The sequence below is a fragment of the Phyllobates terribilis genome, unplaced genomic scaffold (genome assembly GCF_046119375.1).
Source record: "Phyllobates terribilis strain yellow unplaced genomic scaffold, ASM4611937v1 Scaffold_5__5_contigs__length_657084704, whole genome shotgun sequence".
In the NCBI taxonomy this organism is placed as follows: domain Eukaryota; kingdom Metazoa; phylum Chordata; class Amphibia; order Anura; family Dendrobatidae; genus Phyllobates; species Phyllobates terribilis.
Window position 1 is genome coordinate 153,763,956 of NW_027362765.1, and position 24,795 is coordinate 153,788,750.

A 24,795-nucleotide genomic window follows, 5' to 3' on the forward strand; every position below is an offset into this window, starting at 1 on the left:
TACATGGTTAAACCTCCTAAGCACAGATGGTGGCGCCGCTTTGCGGGGAAGAGAATATTTTCACCATGTGCAACTTTAAAAACTAGTGCAAAAAAAGCTGCATTTTTACATAATCCTAATAAATTAAGAGCTGGAATGTGACTGGCTGCTATAAGTCTTTCTATATAAATGCCACACATCTACATATTTGGCATGACTTGCGGCATGCCAACACAAATGTTATTCTACGTACACAACAGTATATTGTGCCAAAGGGGGAAAAAAAAAAAAGTACCAGCTTATAAATAAATTGGCACAGCCGTTGATTAGTTACGCCCTCTTTAAAAAATGTGAGGTTCACGTCAAGGATTAATAATGGCTTCTGACACTTTCTCCGTATATTACTCCAGTTTTCACTGCGAAAGCGACAGGGTGACCTCAAGCTCCGGCTCCGCAGGCAATATAGTGTTATATCTGTATAATAATGCAGTAAGTCTTGAGTCGCACCTTCTAAGCGACATCTTTAGCTATAAATGCCCATCATTCATGCCAGTTCTGACCCGCCAGGCTCCAGCCATAATAAAAACATCAGCCTGTCTATTAATATTCCTTCAGCTCTTATTTCTTCTAAATCTTTCTTGTCCTTGGTCGCGTTCCACCGCCAGCAGCCAAACTGGTCCTCGGACTAGTTGTGCCATGCCTGGGTATTAATGAGATCCAGGGGCTGGGATAGGATTGAAGGCTGTTGGCACCAGATGGAAAACTCTACCCAGCTGCTCCCTCTGCTTTTATGTGCGGTGGGTGAAGTCTGCGGAGGGCCCGATTCTCCAACTTTGAAGCCGCAGTTATGCAAATGGTACAATTCAGAGCCAAGCTGAAGCCTGGCGCCTCTGCATTGTAATATTCATCAGATCTTTTATTAAAGGGGATAGGCTGGCGACTTACTAGAGATGGGCACTGTTTGGGCATCTGGGAATGGAGGATCTGCTGCTGCACAATAGTTACACCAAGCAGAAGTAAAAGGCAAAGAGACGCGCTCCATCTTCCCGCATTTAATACTCTCACTCGCTCAGCTTAAAATTTCAGCCCTTCCGTCATTAATAAAATAGTTTCACATATCAGAAAATAGAAAAAAAAACAAAACAAAAAAAAACACATTTCTATAGACAAACAGTGAGTGAGGTCTGAATACGTCATTTGAAGGCTCCTGTAAAAAGGGTATCAGTGGGACGGCTTTTTGGATCCTTTGCCAAATTTGGCATCCAGTCCTAGACCTGTGGAAAACAAAACAGAGTGGTGAGTGTGGCAGGAAGAGAGTGGGAACGGATGCACACTATACTGTCATATAGCATGAGTAGGTGCTGGTGGCTCATTGTCGGACAGTGTGTGCCAAGGCCGGCTGACAACACATTCCTAAACCCCTACCTCCTCCCCATATTACTAGGCAGAAACATTAGCAGGATTGCACATTGGCACTGTTAAGTGACCAGTAACATCAGCAGGGTCAGATTACACATTGGCACGGCACCACTCACCAGCTGGCTCAGCATTCGTTTTCTGCAGATCATGTTGGGGGCATAGGAACAAAAATTATCTAATTTCACTACAAAGAGCTAAGGCCTGAAATGTATTTCATATACAGTAAAATGACGTTCGTCACCAGAATACTACACTCTGCAGATGCCTGTAATCTCCTGACAGTCGCTGCTTGTTCAGAGCTTGTTCTGCTGATTCGCATTCTGGGGAGTGTCACCTTTACACCATACATTATATAATAGCGGAGAACTGCCTGCTGCACTCTAGCCCAATTAAGCTACTGCCTTACTGACTGTTTCCACTAACGACCTGTTAGATTCGGAAAGCTGCGTTCTGCTGTAATACAAGATCTATAATATTTTTAAAAAGGTGAACATATCATTTAACTGCTTTCTGTTATTATAAGAAACTTCCAGATATCTGTGCACAAGCTCAACCTCCAACAAGAGCAGGGCAGTGTCCAGGATCCCATCAATAAACCACTGACTCTGGACTGTCACAACCAGTATGAAGCCAGTCATTGATCTGCCAGGAATTTGCAGTTCCCCTGCTCCACTCTGCCACCTAGTGTAGGCAGAAGAAATAACAGATTACAAGATTCTCTAATACTTGAACTTCTGGATCTCTGTAGTCTCGGTTCACAAATGTGTCAGGTCTTCCATTTTTAGTTCTCTCATAACTATTTAAGAGAACGCTGCTTGGGGTCTTTTCAGATTCTTTTTATTTCCAATTATTGTATGCACCTGAAAAGCTCCTGGAGTGTTTAACAGATCCATAGATCCCCTGATCAATGGATAAAGGCCAATGTGGCTAAGAATCATAGAATGTTAGAGTTGGAGGGGACCTCCAGGGTCATCTGGTCCAACCCCCTGCTCAATGCAGGATTCACTAAACCATCTCAGACAGATGTCTGTCCAGCCTCTGTTTAACCCCTTAAGCCCCGCGGGTGGTTTGCACGTTAATGACCAGGCCAATTTTTACAATTCTGACCACTGTCACTTTATGAGGTAATTACTCTGGAACACTTCAACGTATTCCCCTGATTCTGAGATTGTTTTTTCGTGACATATTGTACTTCATGATTGTGGAAAAATTTCTTCGATATCACTTGCGTTTATTTGTGAAAAAAACGGAAATTTGGCGAAAATTTTGAAAATTTTGCAATTTTCAAAATTTGAATTTTTAAGCCCTGAAATCAGAGCGATACATCACACAAAAGAGTTAATAAATAACATTTCCCACATGTCTACTTTACATCAGCACAATTTTGGAACCAAAATTTTTTTTTGTTAGGGAGCTATAAGGGTTAAAAGTTGACCAACGATTTCTCATTTTTCCAACAAAATTTACAAAACCATTTTTTTAGGGACCACATCACATTTGAAGTCACTTTGAGGGGTCTTTATGACAGAAAATACCCAAAAGTGACACCATTCTAAAAACTGCACCCCTCAAGGTGCTCAAAACCACATTCAAGAACTTTATTAACCCTTCAGGTGCTTCATAGGAATTTTTTGAATGTGGAAGAAAAAAATGAACATTTAACTTTTTTCACAAAAATGTTACTTTAGACCCAATTTTTTTTATTTTCACAGGGGTAACAAGAAAAAATGGACCGCAAAATTTGTTGTGCAATTTCCCCTGGGCACGCAGATACCCAATATTTGAGGAAAAAACACTGTTTGGGCGCACTGTAGGGCTCGGAAGGGAAGGAGCGCAATTTGACTTTTTGATTGTAAAATTTGCTTGAATAATTAGCGGACACCATGTTGCGTTTAGAGAGCCCGTGTGCCCAAACACTGGAGCTCCCCCACAAGTGACCCCATTTTGGAAACTAGACCCCCCAAGGCACCTATCTAGATGCATAGTGAGCAGTTGCAACCCCCAGGTGCTTCACAAATTGATTCGTAAAAATGAAAAAAAAAAACACTTTTTCATTCTTACGAATCAATTTGTGAAGCACCTAGGGGTTCCAAGTGCTCACTATGCATCTAGATAGGTGCCTTGGGGGGTCTAGTTTCCAAAATGGGGTCACTTGTGGGGGAGCTCCAATGTTTGGGCACACAGGGGCTCTCCAAACGCAACATGGCGTCCGCTAACAATTTGAGCCGATTTTCCATTCAATTTGTTAGCGGACACCATGTCGCGTTTGGAGAGCCCGTGATGTGCCTAAACAGTGGAGCTCCCCCACAAGTGTCCCCATTTTGGAAACTATACCCCTCAAGGATTTTATTAAGGTGTATAGTGAACATTTTGAACCCAGAGGTACGGCACAGAATTTGTTTACATTAGGTCATCATATTGAATAAGTTGTCATTATTCTTGAGCGCAAATGCTCGCTACTTGAGTTTGCATCGGGTACTCAGGTATGCACCATGTACAGCGTGTGCTCGAGTGACATGCTCGAGTCCCTGCTCCGCATGTTTCACGGTTATTAGACACCCAAAAAAAAACATGCGGGGATCGCTCGTGCATGGCAGGCAATCCCCGTAAAGTTTTTTGGCCGCGAAGCATATGGGGCAGAGACTCGAGCATGTCACTCAAATACCCACGATACTCAATGCATACCAGAGCACCCGATGCAAACTCAAGTAGCGAGCACTTGCTCTCAACACTAGTCGCCATATCGTCATCTTTTTTTCTTACTTTTGAAAAAAATCCCAACCCCAGCACAACCCTAGCCCCAGCACAACCCTAGCCCTAGCCCCAGCACAACCCTAGCCCTAGCCCCAGCACAACCCTAGCCCTAGCCCCAGCACAACCCTAGCCCTAGCCCCAGCACAACCCTAGCCCTAGCCCCAGCACAACCCTAGCCCTAGCCCCAGCACAACCCTAGCCCCAGCACAACCCTAGCCCCAGCACAACCCTAGCCCCAAACCCAATCCTAACCCAAGAGTTTATTTTTGACGCCGTTCCTTGTGCGGTATAAGTGATTAGACGACTTTATTCTTCGGGTCGGTGTGATTACAGCAATGCCAGAATCATATGGGGTTTTTATGACTGACAGCTGTCACACACTAAAAGACGCATTTTTTGTAAAATCTAGTTTTTGCATCGCCATATTTTGAGAGCTATAATTTTTCCAGATTTTGGCAGACAGTCATGTGACGGCTCGTTTTTTGCGGGATGACTTGACGTTGTTATTGGTGCCATTTTCAGGCACGTGACATTTTTTGATCGCTTTCTATTCCGATTTTTGGGAGGCAGAATAAACAAAAACCAACAATTCAGGAATTGTTTTTTTTTTTTTTATTCTGTTCCGCGTGTGGTAAAATTGATGAGGTAGCTTTATTCTTCGGGTCAGTACGTTTACAGCGGTACCACATTTGTATCATTTTTCTATGTTTTGGCGCTTATACACAATAAAAGCTATTTTATAGAAAAAAATATTTTTTAGTATCGCTTTATTCTGAGAGCTATAACTTTTTTATTTTTTGGCTGATGGAGCTGTATGGCGGCTTGTTTTTTGCGGGACGAGATGACGTTTTCAGCGGTATCATTTTTATTTATATGCGTCTTTTTGATCGCGTGTTATTCCACTTTTTGTTTAGCGGTATGGTGATAAAGCATTGCTTTTTTTTTTTTTTTTTTTTTACCGTGTTCACTGAAGGGGTTAACTAGTGGGACAGTTTTATAGGTCAGGTTTTTCCGGACGCGGCGATACCAAATATGTGTACTTTTATTGTTTTTTTTTTATAATAATATTTATTGATGGGTACATTATATTTTTATTTTTGGTGTATTATTTTTTTTATTTTTTTATAATATTTTTGCACATTTTTTTTTTTTTTTTCCCACTTTCACACAGTTTATACACTTTATTACTTTGTCCCACTCTGGGACTTTCACTTTTTTTTTTCTGATCGCCTGCATGGCACAGGAATGGAGCACCATCCCTATGCCATGAAGGCTGTCAGAAATGCACAGTGTGAAGATTGCTTGGAGATGTACTGCGCATGTCCAAGCAATCTTCCTGCTCTCTGGTGACCCGGATGTTGTCATGACGACATCGGGTCGTCATGGCAACACCCGGGAAGCCTTTGCAGACTGCGCTGGAAGCCGGAAGAGGAGGTGAGTATCGCCGATCACCTCCCCTTGCCCCCGCAATGCCGCGATCGACTTCGATCGCAGCATCGCGGGGGTTAATGTGCTGGGAGTGGTGCAGGACCGCTCCCTGCACATAGTACCGGGTGTCAGCTGTGACAATCAGCTGACACCCGGCGGCGATCGCGCCCGCACAGCCTGTGTGCGCGCGCGATCGCGATGACGTACTAATACGGGTCTGGCTCTTAAGTCCCAGGGCACAGACGCGTATTAGTACGTCAGATGTTATTAAGGGGTTAAAGACTTCCATTGAAGGAGAACTCACCACCTCTCGTGGCAGCCAGCTCCACTCATTGATCACCCTCACTGTCAAAAAGTTTTTTCTAATATCCAATCTGTATCTTCTCCCTTTCAGTTTCATCCCATTGCTTCTAGTCTTTCTTTGTGCAAATGAGAATAAAGCTGATCCCTCTACAGTGTGACATCCCTTCAGATATTTGTAGACAGCTATTAAGTCTCCTCTCAGTCTTCTCTTTTGCAAGCTAAACATTCCCAAATCCTGTAACCGTTCCTCATAGGACATGGTTTGCAGAGCGGTCACCATTCTGGTAGCTCTTCTCTGAATTTGCTCCAGAGCTTCCGCGAAGTTGTATACGCTAGGGTCCCCGTCTTCTCTGCAGTATACTATGAATCAGTGGAGCTGTACTATTCCATACAGCGGTATCACATAAAATAATACGTTCCTAAACACTGGATTCCTACAGGGCATAGATGCAACAATATGGCATCCATAGTCGCCTTACTAAAACAGGTACACAATGGGCATTTTCTAGATGTTTCCATTCAGAGGGGTTGTCGCAAGTTTGGAAGCTATCCTCTATCCATAAGAATATAGGTTAAATTATTGAATGCTGGAGGTCGAACCACTGAGACCCCCCCCACTAATCCTGAGAACCATGGTCTTAAGGACCCTGCATAAATTGAGCAAAGGTCGAGCATGCACACCTAAGCTCCATTCATTCCTAATGGGATTGCTGGTGAGCTACATCTGGCGGACCTATTGAAAATGAATGGAGCAGAGGTGTGCAATGCATGCTTGACCTCGGTTCTATCCACATGGAGCCCCCCAGAACCTTGTTCTCAGGAACATTGGGGGTTATAGTGTGTGAATCCCAAGAGATCAGAAAGTTAGCCCATATCCCATAGATAGGGACTAACTTTGAAACATAACACAAAACCTTTAAGGACAAAAATGCAGTATGAAAACAGCCTTGGTCTTGACATTAAACAGTGTGTAGTTGTAAAAAAAAACTTGACCTGTCTAGTCTCATTTTCAAGATCCTGCCACTTACCTAAAAACACTAACATCGTGCCAACCCACTGTAAGCCACTGATCGGATTGGAGAAGAGAATTACAGAGGCCAAGATGGTGAAGAACTTCCGGGTGGTGGTGATGATGGAGCAGGTGAGAGGACCAAAGTAGACCACGGTCATGAAGATGAAGGTCTATAGGAAAAAGTGAAGGTCATTCTAATAGACAGAAAACAACACCATTCTGTTATGAAGGTCATATGTGGTGTTGCAGTTCACCTTTATGGAACCGATTGGGGTTGAGCTGCAATACCAGACTCAGCCTTCATGGACAAGAGTAGCGCTATTTTTGAAATAAAGAAAATAAAAAAAAAAGAAGGATCCTTGTATCTATTCCTGACAAACCCTTTAATAAGAAGTGTTTGGACAACATGAATATTACAGTCAGAGGTGGGGTTTGGTGAAGCTCTCAGCAGCAATGGTGATGTCACGTAAGGACACTACACATTTTATATCAAGCCTCCTTCTTGGAGCAAACAGACGATAAAACGACCACGTGGTGCTTACCAGGAAGACGCTGGAGCACAAGATGTTCCCCCAATGTTCAGATAATGCACTTACCTGTCCTAAGGCGCTGGTCAGGCTGAAGAGCAGAATGTTGTAGATGATACTTGGGTACCGTTCAGTGAAGCTTATGAATTCCCATACTTCTCCTGTAAATATAATACCTGTGGTGGAGAAACACCAATTAGAGTCTGATTTACAGCAAGGTACCATGTGCATGCACTGTCCTGGATCGCCTTGTCACTGCTCCCTACAAAACACTGCAAAGTGCAGACGTGTATGGGATGAAGCCGTGATCTCCAACCGAATGCGGATAAAGGTCCACGACCCCGGGATAAGGTATAGCAGATCACAAAGCATTGATACATACATGATTACATAGGTGGGTTTCTAAATAAGAATTCTAGAGAATATTCAGAGCCATGTGGGTGTGCGTTTGCGCCACCTTCTGGCTGCATATGATATATGTAGGATACCATATCCTAGAATACAATTTTTTTTAAATTTTTTTTTATACGTGGGTAGATTACTGTTATAGAGCATATATAACTGTGGCAAAACCCCAAACTATATACAAGAAGCACAACAGTCAGCATGGAAATATAGAAGGAAGGGTACATGGAAAATGCCTATATGTAAAAATATACAACTAGAAAAACATGTGTCTTATTCAAGATAATAGCGCCACACTTGTCTGCAGGCTGTATCAGGCATTGTAGCTTAGCCCTGCTTAATCACATGCTTTTAGATCTACTCTGCAGTCTATATGGTGGACAAAGCTCTCAGCCAGAGCACAATGACGCTCCTCTATAGACTGCACTGAAGTTCCTCTACAACGTGCAAATAACTGGTACTGCATGCAGGATACATCATAAATGCCCAATAGATGGCAGGATCACCACTTAATGTGAAAAGGGCCTGTGGGTCAGTGCTTGCCACCTCAAAGTGACAATTATGAATCAGTATAGAGCAGGGGTGGGCAATTAATTTTCCCAAGGGGCCAAATGAGAGACCGTGACTGTTGTGGAGAGATGACCCAATAGGCTGAAATTAATTTTGCTCAATATGAATATTAACACAATTATAATTATTTTATATTAATTGTTTTACTTAATATTTAGCAGAATTAAGTTTGCAGATACCCCCCTATATACAGCATGAGACCCCACATAGCCTCCTATATACAGTATACAGTATGAGCCCCCTGAGGAAGCGAGTAAGGTGAAAGGCGCGTTGGGGCAATGGTGCAGCACTGTTATAGACATTACTGTGGGTAACTATCTGCTCACATACGCCTGATGTGTTTACTGTTGAATGATAGCTTATGTATACACGCAAGATAAGCTCATGCTGTATACAGGAGGCTATGTGGGGGCTCAAGCTGTATATAGGGGGGTGTCTGCATACTTGATTCTGCTCAATATTAAGTAAAACAATTAATATAAAATAATTATAGTTAGTATGTTAATTTAATGTGGTTTGTGAATGCCCCCTTATTATGATATAGCAACTATTTGTATGTCATTCACCTAAAAATATATATGTTATATGGGATAATATATGGAGTGAGAGGATGCCAATACATCATGAAAACATATACAACTTATGTAGGAGATTGTAAACCCTATATTGAGAGATAATATTGTCCAGCCCGTCACCACTTCTTTCACCAGTGACCAAGTTTTGGAACCTCATTATTTGTTTTTAATTTATTGTAATTTTTTCATTGAGCTTTTCTGAACTCCTTTTTCTCATGTTTTTGACAGTATGAGCTCCAGATAGGCTCCATATATACAGTGTGAGCCCCCACAGAGCCTCCTATATACATACAAATATCCCATACACATGAAGAAAACAAAAGATACACCACATGCTGATCTCGCTCCCGTTTACCCAGCGCTCTGCCTTTGCTCCCGTCTCCGATGCACTGACTCTCTGCAGTGCATAACAGACAAGATGAAATGACATCATGGCACCAGCTGTCTCACGCTGATTTGTGGAAGAAGGCGCCGGCAGCCCCTCCTCCACCAATGTATTCACCACTGTCTGCATCATGTGGATGCAGATGGAGGGCACTGTGCAGCTGTGGGGCACTCTTTGCCCAGGTCTGATGTAGAGGATGTCACTTTGGTCATAACTCCCATAGATGTTACTGGAGAGGGACAAACTTCTACAGACAGCAATGGAAAACCCCAAAAAACAACTGTAGGTGCCAGCAAAAAGGTTTCCTGGACACTGAATATAGAACATGACTTGGTTACCTGCTCCTAGAAATAAGCTGGACCAGAGGTTGATATGAAACATCATTGGGTTGGAGCTAGTCTGGTAATGTGCACGCATGTGATCCTGAGAGACTCCGGTCAGTCCGTCCAACGTGAGGGAGAGCAACTGGGAAAAGATGATACAAGATAACAACAACATTAACTCCCAGGATCGTGCTAAAATATTGGATATGGGGCACAACAGATCAGTATGACCAGCCATATGATGCTGGAGGTACCTTTACTTTCTGGTGGTAGTTGCAGAGAGACAGCCTAAGGAAAGTGGGAACAGATACCGCTGTGTATAAATGACTGGACTCCTGCATATGTCACCCACACAAGATCGTATATAGCACCATATAGCTATACTATGGAGAAAATAAGTATTTGATACACTGCCGATTTTGCAAGTTTTCCCACCTCCAAAGAATGGAGAGGTCTGTAATTTTTATCGTAGGTACACTTCACCTGTGAGAGACAGAATCTTAAAAAAAAAAAAAAAAAATATCCACAAGGTCACATTGTATGATTATTACATAATTAAATTGCATTTTTATTGCATGAAATAAGTATTTGATCAAGGAAGAAGAAAGATGAGTACAACCCCAAGAACACCGTCCCAACTGTGAAGTATGGTGGGGAAAACATCATACTTTGGGGATGCTTTTCTGCAAAGGAAACGGGACGACTGCACCATATTGAAAGGAAGATGGATTCGGTCATGTATTGCGAGATTTTGGTCAACATCCTCCTTCCCTCAGTAAGAGCATTGAAGATGGGTCGTGGCTGGGTCTTCCAGCATGACAATGACTCGAAACACACAGCCAGGGCAACTAAGGAGTGGCTGCGTAAGAAGCATTTCAAGGTCCTGGAGTGGCCTAGCCAGTCTCTATAGACTTAAACCCAATAGAAAATCTTTGGGGGGGAGATGAAACTCACTGTTGTCCAGTGACAGCCCCGAAACCTGAAAGATCTGGAGAAGATCTGTATGGAGGAGTGGGCCAAAATCCCTGCTGCAGTGTGTGCAAACTTGGTCAAGAACTACAGGAAACGTCTGACCTCTAACTGCAAACTAATGTTTCTGTACCAAATATTAAGTTCTGTTTTTCTATTTTATCAAATACTTATTTCCTGCAATGAAATGCAAATTAATTATGTACAAATCATACAATGTGATTTTATGGTTTATTTTTTAGATTCTGTCTCTCACAGGTGAAGTGCACCTACGATAAAAATTACAGACCTCCCCATTCTTTGTAGGTGGGAAAACTTGCAAAATAGTCAGTGTATCAAATACTTATATTCCCCACTGTATATGCAAGCAGCCTCTTCATAAGAAAAAGAACTTGAACTCTAGCGCCACCTATTTGAGATAGCAATCTTAAAAAGTCAGTAACGACTCTGCAAAGGGCCACACGAGTTAGGATAAAAAGACAAACCAGATGCTCCATTTGCAGACCCATGTTTTAGGGTATTTATCCCTCATCAGTGCAAAGCAGGAAGACTAGTATGGCTGGGTAAGAGACTGAAGGGATGTAAGGGGTAAAGTTTCTCTTTGTGGAGAGTGGCCAGTCGGCAAAGGGAGACGTATGGGCTATGCAATTCTCCCAGGTGAATTTAAATATGCAGTCCTCCTAGTTTCACTAATGAGGGGCAAAACACTTGTCTGGAAATTGAATTTATGGATTTTTTTTCTTAAGGTGTACCAACTTTTAGGGTTGCTAGACCCAATAAGTGACACTACACTTCCTGTCCTTTTCCGCTGAGAAAAGGATATTGGCATATTGAAATTCCCAGAGCAGCATTGCATGGCCTATAATTCTCCTTATGTCGACTTGGCGCTCAACACAAGGAGAAATGTTTCCCCTTAGATAGCATATGCCACCATTGATTTTGGATTCATACAGTGATCCTGTGTGTATGACGCCTAATACTTGACTGTGTTGTTTTTTTTCACTCCATCATTGATAAGGTAGGCAGAAAACAACACTAATGGTATAAGGACACCGGCCATATTTTCAGCTCATCATGATCAATGCCCCAAAATAGCCATACTGTACCAGCAGCAGCTCTCCATAGCCGAACACATGGTCATCACCGGTGGCACCGGTATTCTTAGGCTTGTACATAAATAGGGCTACTCCCATCACTATGAGCAGGACACACAAATACTTGGTCAGTGGGTATTTCTTCCGGAGGACGGTGACTCCTAAGAGCATAACTGGAGAGAAACACAAAGAAGAGAACATCTTTATTAAAAACAGGAATATTCTACAATACACCCTGCAATGGACACGAGCAGGAGGTCTGGTTAATACCGCCAACCCAAAAACCATAGAAGTGAAGGGTCCATACACGTAGTACACCTTTGATTTTTTTTTTTTTTTTAAAAAAGAACAAGAGGCATATATTTGTGTCTAAAAATCATATTTACAATTGTGTTTTATTAGGCTGCGTGCCCACTATGCATTTTTCAAGCGTTTTTTTGCCACAGCGAAAACGCTTAAAAAACGCTTGGTAATATGTGCCTCATGATCCCCAATGATAATCCGCATGTGCTGTGCTGCGGATCATCATTGCGGAAAAATCTGCAGCATGTCCATTCATTTTGCGGAAACGCGACGTAATCGCCGCCATTGACTTGCATAATATCCGCATGAGTACATGTACACATGCGGATATTAAGCGATTCAATGCGCGGGTGGTACCTGCGTCTGGACAAGAGGAGACTCTCCTCTAGACCCGGGTACCATAGTAGCTGTAAAAAAAAAAAAAAAAAAACTAAAATAATTGAAAAAAACATTATACTCACCTTCTGATGGCCCCCGGTCTCCTGTACGGTGCATCCGGTGTCTTCGGCTGCTCGCGGTGGTGTAAAAGGACCTTCCATGACATCATTTAGTCATGTGACAGGTCACGCGACCGCTGACGTCGGCAGTTGCGTAACCTGTCACATGACTAAATTACGTCATGGGAGGTCCTTTCACACCACCGCGAGCAGCCGAAGACACCGGATGCACCGGAGAAGGAGACCGGGGGCCATCGGAAGGTGAGTATAATGTTTTTTTTTTTTTTTTTACCATTTTTATTCTTTTTTTAACTATTACTTGGTCACACTATATAAATCCATGCCGGTTGCATGGATTTATATAGTGTGACCAAGTTGTCAAGCACTTTTCCAAGTGATGCTAAAATCGCTTGGAAAGCACTTGATAACCCGCATGCAGAAATGCATGCAAAAACGCTTGACAAATGCTTCCACCTGGCAGGAAAAACGCATGTAAAATCCGCATACGTTTTTCCTGCCAGGGAGATGCAGAAAAAATCCAGAGCATTTCTGCTTCGTGGGCACTTAGCCTTAAAACACTTGCACCGTTTGGCTTTTACAGTCTGTGTCGCTGCACATTCAGCTGTGATGTGGTCTGTGGTCATCAATCAGCTGACAGCAACTCAGAAAAAGACAGATAAAGTAAGGCTGCGTGCACACGATGTGTTTTTCATGCGTTTCCGCTGCGGAATTTCCGCAGCGGAAACGCATCAAACACGCATGGTAATCCGCACCACATGGTCCCCAATGGCATTCCGCAATGTCAATGCACATGCTGCGGATTTTTCGGCAGCGTTTCTGCAGCGCTCATAAATCCGCAGCATGTTCATTAATTTTGCGGAAGCGCCGCCATTGACTTGCATTGAGACGCATAGAATCCGTGTCTGTACATTTGTACAAGCGGATAATATGCGTTTCAATGTGCGGATGGTACCCAGTTCTGGAGGAGAAGAGACTCTCATCCAGACCTGGGTACCATTGTACCTGTGAAAAAAAGAATAAAATAAAGTTTATATTCACCTGTCCGGCGGCCCCTGCAGCGCTTCTCCTTCCAGGACCTGAGATGACGTCGCGGTCATGTGACCGCAGGCTGTCTCGCGAGATGCCGGCAAGCCAGAAAGGAACCAGGAAGGAGCGCGACAGCACACGCGGCGGGGGATCGGGGGTAAGTATAGCTTTATTTTTTTTATTTTTACGGTCACACTGTATAAATCTATGCCATTTGCATGTATTTATATAGTGTGACCTAGTTGTCAAGCACTTTCCAAGTGATGCTATCGCCTGGAAAGTGCTTGTCAGTCCACATGCGGAAACGCATGTGAATCCCTATGTATTCTGCAGGAAAAAAGCATGCACAATCTGCATCCGTTTTTTCTGCCAGGGAGATGCAGAAACGCTGCAGAAATTTTCTGCTTCATTTCTGCATCGTGGGCACATAGCCTTACACACTTATTAAAACCATCAGGAGCTCACTGATTCTCACCTCAGTTAACTCATTCTGCAATAGATAATTCAACACAAACACTATAGAAAGCAAACGGTGCAATTTCTTAATGAAACCCAATTACATAAAAAAATGTTTATAATTACTATTATTAGCCCAAACTACATACATTTAAGTAAAAAAAATGTCCCTAAGAGGTGGTCAACACATTTATAGGGAATCTGTCAGCAGGTTTTTGCCATGTAATGAGAGAACAGCATAATGCAGGGACAGAGACTCTGATTCCATCGATGTGTCACTCGCTGGGCTGCTTGCTGTCATTTTGATAGTCACAGTTATCTCTGCTGCAGATCTAGCAGTGCTCTGAATGCTGAGCCTTGTATAACCCCGCCCACACCACTGATTGGCAGCTTTCTGTGTACACTCTGCATTGTTAACAAGGTGCTAATCAATGGTAGGGAGTGGAGTTATACAGAGCAGTTGACTAAGAGGCATGAGACACCTAGTCCTGTAATGATAATCTTCTGCTGATAAAACACTGATTTTATTGAAACAGCCTAGTGACATCACTGGAGTCAGGCTCTCAGCTCCTATATCATGCTGTTCTCAGATTAAATAGCAAAAACTGCTGACAAATTCCCTTTAAATGATCTACTGTCATAAGTGGCATTAGAGACAGTAACATATGAGGAAAAATTACCCCATGTAATGACACACTGGGGTACATTATTCATGTCGCATCTGTTATGGAAACAAGACTCATACACCATGCTTAAAGCCCATTTGCCCCTTTAAAGGGAACCTGTCACCAGAAAAAAAAAGCTATTAACCTGCAGATATGAGGTTAGACTGCAGGTTAATAGCATTACTAACCTTCCCGGCGCCTGCACTTAGCTGAATGCTGCTGGGAGAAAATAAACTTTATTCTACCCAGTAGCGTTCCGGTTTCAGTCACCACTCTGAGTATAGAGCAAACGGTGGCTGTAACTGCGCCCCCGGCACTGACTGACAGCCAGCCCCAATGACTCCCTTGTGACTGAAACCCAAATGCTGCCAGGGAGAATAAAGTTAATTTTCTCCCTGCAGCGTTCGACTAAGTGCAGGCGCCGGGCAGGTTAGTAATGCTATTAACCTTATTATCTCCATATCTGCAGGTTAATAGTGTTTTTTCTCTGTAATGCACACGGGGGCACAGCGATCAGTCGGCTGCCATGGTCTCATCATTCTGGTGATCTCTGGGGACCTTAGTTTAAAGAGGTTAGAAAACAAGGAAGCAAATAGCCTCTTCAGAGAGGAAGAGGACTAGAACTCTAGAGCCACCTATCACATATCCTAAAAAATGTCACAGAGATTCACACCTTGTGACATCAATTAGGAAGTATAACTAACTTTTCCACCAGCCCCTCTCTAAAGGGGTCGTCCTATGTATATAAACATATTCTCATTCATCTTGTTAGATGTATCAGAGAATAGAGGTGGGGTCCTCTGCTTAGGGACTGGAGAAAAGTTATAGATAGCGTCTCTCGCTCTGGAGAACAGAAAACCCACAGATTTGCATGGGCACTGTTTAATACTTGCTTTCTCCTGTACTAGCGCTGCAGGAAACACTGCCAGGTGTCACCCAGATAACAACTGATTGTGGGGGGGGTCAAACAGTAATGAGAGAACCCCTTTAATTAAGAAACAAGAGATTCTCTCTATAGTCTGATTTCTTTCTGGTTGCAGGAACCTAGTAATAGCCGAGTCTTTATGATGTAAATTTACACAAGCACACAGAGACCTGCAGCAGTATACAGCGTAGTATACAGCAACAGCACGCGTGCAGACACGGGAGGTTTATTTTAGTACACAGGCACATGTTCCGGCAAAGGTCAAAGCGAATGTATTGACTTTAAGAAGACAGGAAAGAAGCGGGTGTTGGGTTACGGCAGGCATATCCCCCAAAGGGCAGAGCGTCAGCACAGCGACTCTGCGGAGGACTGAAGGTTATCCTACATGGGAGCAGCACAGCAGATCTCCTTACCTGGGATAGGCTTACAGGATTTCCCCAACACCTACAAAACAAAGCAAAAGCTGTAAAGAAACATATAAAAATTTTTTGAAAAAAATCGTTTTTGGACGCTAGAATTGCCACAGGGGAGAGACAAGGAATGCATTTTAGGACACCTGGTTACAACCTCCCCCAGGGAGAAAGAAGCTCATTATTCAGAGTAGGAGTTATCGATTAACCCCCTGTGACCCGCGGCATGTGAATTAACAGGCTACAGCCACATCCAATGCAATGCACAGAAGAATTAGAAGTGTTTTTAGAGTAAATACTATTCAAACAAGGCACAGACTGTAAAGATATACTAAAAGGACATTTGTCCTTATATTTATTTATTGTTTTTATACTTTCTGACTTATTATATCTTGCCTACAACATTCTAGATAGTTACCATATGATACCTGGTTTGTGGGTTTCTTTGCTACTTCTGCTGATTTTTACATTTTTGAAGATATGTTTGAAATAAAGAGGTTACATTTTTATAATTAAGCAGCTATACTTCCTTTTTGATTGGATGACCAATATAAAATTGAACATTAATTAACTAAGGACAACATCTGCCCCCCTAATCAAAAAAAAAAAAAATAATACGGTGGGCAACAAACAAATATATGGCATCGTTTACAACCAATCGTCAATGCTTTCTCAGGGGTCGTTTACACGGACTGACCAGCCGCACTAAACCATCCTCGGTCATTCAATTACCTGTTTCCACAGGCAGACCAAAGTAACCGATGGGCACTGAGCAAGCTGTAAAATTCACCTAGTGCCCATAGGCTGCCATAGTGCGAGCTCTGATTACACAGGACAATGCACCGCGGAGAATGACCACATCTTGTGCAACACACAAGATCATTTCACCTGATGAACGAGCGTTTTGCCCCTTCATTGAGTGATCGGCAGCCTGTTTACACTGAAATATTATCAGGAAACAAGCCTTTTAAAGAACACTGGGTCACAACAATCTTTCAGTGTAAATGCCGCTTCAGCCTCCTGATTAAATCAGAATTTAACACTTACTTAAAGGGAACTTGTCACCAGAAAAAAATGCTATTAACCTGCAGATATGGGGTTAATCTGCAGGTTAATAGCGTTGTTATGCTGCCCGGCGCCTGCACTTAGCCGAATGCTGCAGGGAGAAAATTAACTTTATTCCCCCTGCAGTGTTTCCGTTCCAGCCACGGCTGAGTATACAGAAAGGACGCTGTAACCGCGCCCCCCGGTATTAGGGCCAGCATCAGTCAGGGCCGGGGACAGTTACAGCACAGTGACTAAACCAGAGCCGGCGCTGCCCCCGTAACTGAAACGGGAACGCTGCTGGGGAGAATAAAGTTCATTTTCTGCCCGCAGTGTTAGGCTACTTGCAGGCAGCATAATAACACTATTAACCTGCAGATTAACCCGATATTTGCAGGTTAATAGTGTTTTGTTTGTTTTTTGGTGACAGGTTCCCATTAGAGGGGTTGCCTTGCTGCATGCACGTCATGAACCAGAGAGGAAAGCCACTTGACAAGAGAGGCGCCTCCCCTGGCAGACTACAATAAGACATAACTCACCTGTGTGGGGTAGTTCACATATTGGAGTGCTGAATTACTGGACACCATGGCCCCAACGTAGGAGAGAGAACAGGCAGCATAGAGCCAGCTCTGAGTGCGGTCAGGCTTACCCTTAGCATCAAAGAATTGAATCACTGCAAAAGAGCATAACAGAAGTCAGTGTACACCCATCACACAGCGCCACACTCGTGTCATGGCTGTTTCTGGTATGGCAGCTTTATCCTATTGGCAATTTGCGGACTGAAAATTGGGAAACCTTTTTTTCTAATCGTATACAGTGCCTTTAAATAGAGCCTATGGAGGAACTGTAATGATTTGCTGAAGTCAGACTTGGCAGCCATGATATTTTTTATGGTAAAGAAGCTCCAGTATTTGCAGTTTTGAGAAATCGCCTCCAAAAAAATGAGGCATGGCCACTCCATTAGGAGTTATTCCCAACTCGGCAAATTATCACTTTGAGGGGCAGGTGCTAACTTGTCCAGATATTGATAACCCTTTGAATGCTTAACCATCGGGGTAACTTAGAGGAAAATATTGAACAATGAGGTATATAAAGTGGCTTGCGAAAGTATTCATCTCCTTGGCTTTTTACCTATTTTGTTACATTACAACCTGTGTTTAAATATTTTTGTAATCTGATTTGTGTGTGATGCATCAGTACTAAATAGTTCAAGTTGGTAAAGTGAGAAAATATTGGCATAAATTAAATTTATGGGGCATGTGCATATGTATTCATTAGCGATGAAGCCCCTAAACATTTCTGGTGCAAGCAATTACCTTCATAAGTCACATGCTTAGTGAAATGAAGTCCACCTGTGTGCAATCTAAGTGTCACATGGTCTGTCAGTATATACAGACCTTTTCTGAAAGGCCACAGAGGCTGCAACACCATTAAGCAAGAAGCACCACTAACCAAGCAACACCATGAAGACCAAGGAGATCTCCAAACAAGTCAGGGACAAAGCTGTTGAGAAGTACAAGTCAGGGTTGGGTTATAAAAAAATATCCCAATCTCTGAGGATCCCCCGAGCACCATCAAATCCATTATCAACAAATGGAAAGCACATGGTACCACAATGAACCTGCCAAGATAGGGTCATCCACCAAAACTCTCAGCCCGGGCAAGGAGGGCATTAATCAGAGTGGCAGCACAGAGACCAAAGGTAACCCTGAAAGATCTGCATAGTTCCCAAGAAGAGACTGGAGTATCTGTCCATAAGACCACAATAAGCCGTACACTCCATAGAGGTGGCCTTCATGGAAGAGTGGACAGAAAAAAGCCTTTTCTTCCACACAAATTGTAAGGCTTGTTTTGAGTTTGCCAAAAGGTATGGGAAACTCCCCAAATGTATGAAGGAAGGTGCTTTGGCCACCAAAGTAAACGCTATGTCTGGTGCCAAACCAACACAGCTCATTACCCCAAGAACACCATCCCCACGGTGAAACATGGTGGCAGAAACATGCTGTGGGGATGTTTTTCGGCAGCAGGGACAGAGAACATGGTCCGAGTCGAGGGGAAAATGGATAGTGCGAAATAAAGGGATATTGCTTGAAAATTTCTGTTCAGAGGAAACCACCTAACTTAAAGGAGCTGGAACAGTTTTGCCTTGAGGAATGGACAAAAATCCCAGTGGCAAGTTGTGGAAAGCTCATAGAGACTTATCCAAAGTGACTTGCAGCTGTAATTGCTGTAAAAGGAGGCTCTACAAAGTACTGACATTAGGGGGGTGAATAGTTAAGCACAATGAAGTTTTCAGTTATTTTGTCCTATTTGTTGTTTTCGTCACAATAAAAAGAAAACCAAATGTTCACAGGTGTAGGTATGTTCTTTACAAGAACTGATGCAAACCTTCAAAAAAACCTGTGATATTACAGGTTGTGAGGTAGCAAAAAATGAAAAAAATTCAAAGGGAGGGAAGGGGTGAATAATTTCACAAGCCACTGCATACCACAGACTAGAACGCCACTGTGGAAATTCTGCCACGATGTGCCTTTCAGCCCTGGGTGCTGTCGCATTGGGATCAGGCATGAAGGATCGGTGTGTCAGTGACTACAGTTGTAAAGGAGGAAGCCTAGGAGAATAGTACAAATGAGGGCACGACTATGGTAACTGGGGCCGTGTAGTGTCACCTACTGGAAATACAAGGCCCGATCTCAAATACAACTCCCACATCTGTGCCACAGGTAAAGGAACTGCCCAGGGTTAAATGTCTACTTTCCACTGCATACAGCGCCACATCAGTTCAAAGGTTACAAGAGGTATTGCAGCTCAGCCTTATTTGCTTCAATGGAGCCAAGCTGCAACACCGGACATAAACCATGGTGACATTTGGTGCCGAGCCTGGATAAAACCAGCCTTGGCTAACTAATCATACACAACCACATAAAGGGGTTGCTCCATCTACCACATTAATGACCCATCTTAGGGATCGGTGATATGTATCTGAGCACTGGGGATCAATATATATTTGTGGTTTTAATAGTCAGAGCCACAAATCTAAATGATGATGACTACCAGAAAATACTCACATAACTTAGCAAACAGAGCATTAATCACACACTGAACAAAGACCAGAGACAGCGCATAACGAAACTTCTCCTTGTTCTGTCCTTCACCATACGTCCCTCGTGTACTGCAAAGGCAAAAGGTGCATTGCACATCTTATATTCAGCATTAGTCTACAATACTTATCCTGCACTGATCCAGAGTTACATCCTGTACGATGCTCCAGAGCTGCACTCACCATTCTGCTGGTGGAGACACTACATACAGGCATCACTAACACTAGGTGCACACTGCATCTTGGCCTACAGTATTCGTCAGGAGCGTTCCCCGATGTATCACATCGCTATAGGCGACCATCCACCAGGAGGCCGATGGTGTGTTCTCCATCTGGCCAGTGACTGTTTACGCCATATGGGAGATTGCAGCAGACTGTGCTTTCTATACAAAGGGCCTCTGTGAATACAGGTAAACCGTACGGTGAACGGAGGCCTTGGCATCATCCTGAGCGTATGCACCTGATAATGGTCACAGACACGTGTGGACCTAGCCTTATCCTGAGTTACAGACTGAATATTGTACTCCAGAGCTGCACTCACTATTCTGCCAATAATGTCAACTTGTATAAATATAACTTATGCTATAACACTCCAGAGCTGCACTCACTATTCAGCTGGTGGAGTCACTATATGGTGTACATACATTACATATCCCGAGTTACATCACGTTTTATACTCCAGAGCTGAACTCACTATTCCGCCAATAATGTAATCTATCTCCCACCAATAGTGAGTTAAGTACTGTATAATACTCCAGAGCAGCACTCAATATCTCAATATATATTACATCCTGTATTATACTACAGAGCTGCACTCACTATTCAGCTGGTGGAGTCACTACATGGTGTGCATACATTACATATCATTTCATACTCCAGAGCTGCACTCACTGTTCTGCTGGGGTAGTCACTGTGTACATGTATTATATTGCCTGTGTTACGTCTCGTTTTATACTCCAGAGCTGCACTCACTGTTCCACGGTGGTGTCATGGTGTACTTGCGATTATTACCATGAGCTCAGTGCAGACATTGAGCTAGCACATGATGCCGGGCAGCAGAGTTCAGCTCTGAAGGCTGCATTTTGAGCGCAGCTCTGGAGTACATAACATAAGAAGTGTATAAGTAATGTATAGTACTCTAGTACTGATCAGGGCAGGGGGAGAGCGCCCCCTGGTCTCTAGAGGATGGCTGCAGCTCGGTTATATACAGTATAATGCCTCCAGTTACTCACATTGTCTCCTGCAGGATCCCGTAGTAGAAGTAACAAACAAAGACCCCCAGAAAACAGGCCAGGAGCCTCAGCCCCCCGTGGCCGAGCACTCCCCCTCCGTCCATGTCGCCTCCAGCTGTCACCGGCACCTCCAGCCGCACATCTCTCTCTGCCGCCGGGGACCTCATACACCCACAGCGTGTCCACACCACGGAAGGACCCGGCTGGGGCTGCCCACTGCACTGCCGGAAGAGAACACACGGGGAGATGACATCAGTGAGAGAAAGTCCAGGTCACATGGCGCCGCTTATACGGCTCACACGGATCGATTACAAGTAAATTATTATCTCAGGCAGAGATTAGCTGACACTGGCAGCCATGATGGAACTCATATTGTGACGCCACGCAGGTGAGCCTCAGTCAGCCATATTGGTACACCCAGCGGCTGGGAAGTTTATGCAAAAGTTCAGTAAATAAAGTAAGCGCCGTGCCAATTCAGTGAGCTCTAATGCGGTGAACAAGCTGTTTCTGTGCTCTCTGTGGTGGTGACTGCCTCGTTATTACTGTGGCGACTGAGCGAACTTCCCCATAGCGGACAGTGCAGACTATAAATATCAGGCATCTACATAGACGCCTACCTCAGGGCCCATAGCGCCACTGTGCAGACGTGTGGTGACGTAGCCTCATGTGGAGAGCTCTGATTGGCTGTTGTTTACACGTGTAAGGAACCAACTGCCGGGTAGCGACTATTAGCCCAATGAGCGGTGGAGGGGAACGGATCACTAGAGGCCGTAGTGCGCGCTGTCTCTGGTGCAGGAGACATTTTTCTGTGGTCAATAGCGGCTTTACTCCCAATCTTTTCTAACCATTCACACTGCATCTTTTTCTGCAGTTTTTTTTAGTGGATCCACGTTAAAGAAATAAAAAAAAAGAAGCAAAGTCAGAAGGACCACAAACAAAATTGTCAAAAGAATGGTCCTATTAATCTGTATGGGAAGGCGACTTGCTGTTCATATAGTCAGTTTTTTTCAATTCTTTTAACCTCTTCAAGCTTTCAAAGACACTAAACTTTTACAACAAATAACCTGACAGTTCTGGGCGGATTCTGATCTTAAGTCGCTCAATAAAAGTAAATGGGATGTCTGAAAAGACACCCGGGCATCTTTTTGAGCGTTTTTGTCAATGTTTTTGCTTTAACAATATGCTAGCGGTTTTTCAATTTTTCAATTCTTTATTGGATTAAAAAAAAAAATGCTCAAAAAAAGGGCAGGTGGAAAACAACATTAAAGAGGAGCTCAAGAAAGAATGAAAAGACGCTTCAGGTTTACAAAGCTCCAGAGAAAAGAAGCATCTTCTGCTTAACAAATGGCGGATATTTTCTTTTACCACTGAAAGGAGAGGCCAGTGTAAACAGACCTTGAGGACCATTTTATTTTATAGTAGGGATGTTGTCTTGGTGGTCACCACCAGCATCTCTCCAGTCCTGGGGTCAGGACGGGTGGGAGAGATTATGTAGACAATCCCATTTAGGCCACATTCACACTTTCAGTATTTTTCATCTGTATTTGTAAGCCAAGATTAGGAGTGGGTGATAAATACAGAAGTGGTGACGTGTTTCTATTATACTTTTCCTCTGATTGTTCAGCTCCTGGTTTTGGCTTACAAATACTGATGTAAAATACTGACCAAATACTGAACATGTGAACGTGGTCTTATAGGGGCATTTACACTGCTAGATAATCGGGAATGAGTGATGTTAAGAACTGATCTTTCACCACTATCTTGCCGTGTAAATCGGTTGCCAATCACCCATAGAAAGGGCAAAACTTTCATCGATTGGGTGAAACGATCTTTTGCACAGCGTAAAAGAACTTCGTTCTCGGCAGCACATCGTTCTGTGACATCAGGTTTCACTGAAGAAAACACATTCGCAAGAAGACGTCACTGCATTCAAACAAGCAACACTCATATTCAAATCAGCCCTCACCTCTGCTAAACAGGCCTACTTTACATCCCTTGTATCTTCCTTATCCTACAACCCCAAACAGTTATTCAACACTTTTGACTCCCTTCACTGCCCCCTCCAACCTCCCTACTCTCTGCTGAGGACTTTGCCACACACTTCAAAAACAAGATCGACCAAACAAGGCAAGTCTTTATTGTTGGAGCACCACAACCCCTTTGTTTACCAAGCCAATGCCCTTCCCCCATAACCTCCCTCTCCAACATCACTGAAGGAGAGCTTACTGGTCTCCTCTCCAAATCACAGCTCACCACTTGTGCACTTGACCCCATCCCACTTCCTCCTCACACTTATCCCATCCTTAATTCATCTCTACAACGTATCACTGACTTCTGCTACCTTACCCTCTGCTTTCAAACATGCCACAATCACGCTCATCCTCAAAAACCCATCCTTCCACCCAACCGCTTTGTCCAGCTATCACCCCATATCGCTGCTCCAATTTGCCTCCAAACTCCTTGAGCAACACGTTCATGCTGAACTTTCCTCTCACCTCTCATCTATCATCTAGCTCTCTCTTCGACAACCTACAATCTGGCTTCCGTCCCAACCATTCCACCGAAACTGCCCTGACCAAAATTACTAATGACTTACAGCCAAAGCTAACAGACAATTCTCCTTCTTGACCTGTCCTCTGCCTTTGACACAGTTGACCACTGCCTCCTACTACAGATCCTCTCTTCCTTTGGCATCAAAGACCTTGCCCTATCCTGGATCTCCTCATACCTTTCCAACCGCACATTTAGAGTGTCCCACTCCCACATTACCTCCTCATCCCACCCTCTCTCCGTTGGAGTCCTTCAAGGCTCTGTCCTAGGAACCCTACTCTTCTCCATCTATACCCTTGGCCTGGGACTACTCAAAGTCCCATGGCTTCCAGTACCATCTGTACGCTGATGACACTCAGATCTACCTCTCTGGCCCAGATGTCAACTCTCTGCTGTCCAGAATTACAATGTGTCCATCAGCCATATCCTCCTCCTTCTCCTCTTGCTTTCTCAAGCTCAACGTGGACAAATCTGAACTCATTATCTTTACTCCATGTCACGTAACTTCCCCACCTGATCTTTTTATCACAATAAATTACATCACACTTTCCCCTGTACCGTAAATTTGCTGCCTTGGAGTAATCCTTGACTTTGCTCTGTCCTTCAAACCCCACATTCACACTCTCTAGTCACCTCCTGTCACCTCCAGCTCAAAAATATTTTCAGAATCCGTCCTTCCCTCAACTCTCAATCTACTAAACTGCTTGTGCATGCCCTCATCATCTCCCACCTCGACTACTGCAACATCATTCGGTGAGGCCTCCCTGCTAACACTGTTTCACCGCTCCAGTCCTTCTTTCACTCTGCTGCCCAACGAGCTAATCTCTCCTCGCTACTCCTCTGCTTCCCCCTTTGCAATCCCTTCACTGGCTCCAAATTCCCC

The 24,795-nt window shown here is 43.6% G+C and overlaps 1 protein-coding gene across 3 annotated transcripts in view; it reads right to left on the reverse strand.

Moving 5' to 3' along the window:
- Positions 1-1,016: 1,016 nt before the first annotated feature.
- SLC35B1 (solute carrier family 35 member B1) overlaps positions 1,017-24,795 on the reverse strand; it is a 29,483-nt gene continuing 5,704 nt past the window's right edge. For 2 of the 3 annotated variants that reach the window (XM_073683226.1, XM_073683225.1), the window contains 9 exons: positions 21,363-21,578; positions 20,099-20,202; positions 17,570-17,703; positions 15,990-16,020; positions 11,756-11,916; positions 9,696-9,822; positions 7,492-7,598; positions 6,912-7,065; positions 1,017-1,253 (listed from right to left, as the gene is read on the reverse strand). In XM_073683226.1, coding sequence (XP_073539327.1) covers positions 1,201-1,253; positions 6,912-7,065; positions 7,492-7,598; positions 9,696-9,822; positions 11,756-11,916; positions 15,990-16,020; positions 17,570-17,703; positions 20,099-20,202; positions 21,363-21,578 — 1,087 coding nt within the window. In that variant the 3' untranslated portion in view covers positions 1,017-1,200. Of the gene's footprint in view, positions 1,254-6,911; positions 7,066-7,491; positions 7,599-9,695; positions 9,823-11,755; positions 11,917-15,989; positions 16,021-17,569; positions 17,704-20,098; positions 20,203-21,362; positions 21,584-24,795 lie in introns of all 3 variants that reach the window. The other variant, XM_073683227.1, reaches the window with a different exon arrangement.